Source organism: Montipora foliosa, chromosome 11 (assembly GCF_036669935.1).
Source record: "Montipora foliosa isolate CH-2021 chromosome 11, ASM3666993v2, whole genome shotgun sequence".
NCBI lineage: Eukaryota > Metazoa > Cnidaria > Anthozoa > Scleractinia > Acroporidae > Montipora > Montipora foliosa.
This window is the reverse complement of record NC_090879.1, coordinates 50306941-50309440: the sequence shown is the minus strand read 5'-3', so window position 1 is coordinate 50309440 and position 2500 is coordinate 50306941. Positions and strand designations below refer to the sequence as shown.

Below are 2500 nucleotides of genomic sequence, written 5' to 3'. Positions count from 1 at the left end.
GAGAACCGGCAGGCGCAGGCGCAGGATTCACCTTCTAGCGGTGGCCATAAATGGGATGAGTATGTGCTGCTTTTCGACCCTGTTCCGAGGATTTTCCTCCAGGTTTTCCGGTTGGACTCCGAAGAGTCTCTCTTTTGCTCTAGCCTCGTTGAAACGAACGCGTACGTTGAACTTGTAATAGCTGAAACTGCGGGCGTTGGTTTGAGCGAAAAGAGAGACTGCAATGGTTTCAAATTGCAAATATATGACTTGTAGTCAATGCCATTCGCGGAAAAGCAATACGTCATGCCTTTTTTCTTTTGGCGCGAGATTTTCCCTCCGATTAGCAATGGTAGGAAATCAAAACAAAAAAGCTGCTCTTCGGCTAGCGACACAACTAAAACACTCTAGCTATTGTCGTCATACCTGGCATTTTCAAGGACATACTGGGCATGCTGAAGATCATTGTACTTATCACGGTGAAAATCCTTCCTCAAGCCATCAAGTTCATTGATCACTGTAAGAAAACAGAGCAGGGCGTTTAGTCGAATGCCTTACGAAGACTCACTAAAAAAAAGCGAGATTGACCCGAAACAGAAAGCAGCCAGACAGGCAGGGAGCTTAGAGGACAAGGCGTCTGATCATTAGCTCGAATTCTTTCTGGGTTGTTCGTTGTTTTATTCCTAGGTTACCCTAGAGAACCCAGAGGATGCCTATACTCGGGCCGATTTCCGTTTTTGATGCTGTGCTGATGGTGTTCCGCACAACGAAGGGCTGAATTTTAACAAAAAATTAGCATTCTGCTTTGTAACAGAAATGGTTTTAACGTTTAAAAATTATCATCGGATTGTAACAGAAATGGTTTTGACGTTTAAAAATTATCATCGGAAATTAATTCTCACCAATAAGTGGTATTACGAGGGTGAAATCCTGGCAGCCCACGATGGCCTTAAGTCCATCCAAGTGATTTACAAAGCAGTTGGTATCAGGAACCAAGTATGCAGGGTAGTTTTCAAACATCAAACGGGGCTTGGAGATGTGTTCCTCAATCACTGCCTGTGGGTTAATTGCAAGAGTCACCAAGTTTTTTTTAATATGAACATATTAAAAATCAAGCGATTTCCTATACTTATCCTACGACAACGCTTCCCTGGACTGGTTAGTTATAAGTGGATACAAATGAACACGCAACAAAAATAATAGAGGCGAATCCAAAACACAAAAGAGTTTTTTTGAAGAGTTTAGTGCACAACTGAAATGTAGTAGGCGGCTGTATGGTATACCCCCAGGAAGCATTGTGGATGTAATAGGGGGCTTTACGATCCATGACGTCGACGAAAACGTCACTTCAAAATATAACTACTAACTTGACACGCCGTGCATACAAAAACACACCTCAGGTCTCATGGGTGTAGGAGACCTGGACACTACAATATCCATGAACAACAGAGAATACAAAAGGGTCTAACAAATAGTATCGTTAACGTCATCTGTTTATATTAACTTTGGAGACGGATAACGAAACAAGATAATCATGATTTTACCTTCGCTTTGTCTTCTCTTTGTTTGTTGATTTGAACTTGCTTCTTGAGCGCATCCTTCTTGGCCTGGAGAAAATTAACTTCACATTAAACTGCTTGCTTTTTTCGTTGATGACTCAAATTTGATAACGGAACCATAACCACATGTAGGCTCGGTTACAATTCACAAATGAGCCCGAACCCAACTCCCGCCTCTCCGCCTCGGGGAGATAAGCCGGACCTGGGTGAGAGGCGGAAATCGGGACTAAACAACACTTAGCCCTACCTTCAGCTTCTTCAGGTCTTTTTCCATCTCATCCCTATGGAGACAAGAAAAACGGGACACAGGATAAAAAGACAAGAAAGACCTAAAATAGAACTGATTGAGTTGAAAAAAATTAGTGCACTGTTGTAAGGTAGCAAGCAGGGTTGGAATAGAGGTTTTGCAAGGCAGCCATGTTGCATGGCAGGAACAATGGTTTCTTTTTCCTATGGGAACAACTGTTCTTTCTAACGCAAAACAATTTCATTGTTCCTGTCATTCAACATGGCTGCCATGCAAAACCTCTATAGTGGGGAGAGCTCTTCCCTTCCACCAATGCGGCTCCGGTTTGATTTCCAGACAAGGCATTAAACATCGGTTGCGTTTGTTGGTTTTTGAACATGCTCCGACGTGCCCCCTCTCCCCTCTCATCAAAAGCCGGCATTTCATTTGATCGGTTTAAATTTGATTGACATGGTCTCCGTATTTATTAGAGAGCACTTGGGATCGGCTCATAACCTTGAGACTTCGATAACAGTGTGATTAATCAAGGAAGACGACGAGAACGTCATTCAAAAATGTAACTTTGTGTCGTTGTAATCATTTCGTGACCAAGCCATTCTGCATGTACAGCCACTACCACTACCACTACCACCACCACCACTACCACCACCACCACCACCACCACCACCACCACCACCACTACCACCACCACCACCACCACCACTACCACTACCAC

General features: G+C 43.4%; 1 protein-coding gene across 1 annotated transcript in view; it reads right to left on the bottom strand.

Annotated features, from left to right (window-relative positions):
• LOC137975632 (telomerase-binding protein EST1A-like) overlaps positions 1–2500 on the bottom strand; it is a 31010-nt gene that overhangs the window by 6566 nt on the left and 21944 nt on the right. The window contains exons 12-15 of the mRNA XM_068822765.1: positions 1786–1819; positions 1524–1586; positions 882–1035; positions 406–496 (exon numbers count right to left, since the gene is read on the bottom strand). Coding sequence (XP_068678866.1) covers positions 406–496; positions 882–1035; positions 1524–1586; positions 1786–1819 — 342 coding nt within the window. The remainder of the gene's footprint in view (positions 1–405; positions 497–881; positions 1036–1523; positions 1587–1785; positions 1820–2500) is intronic.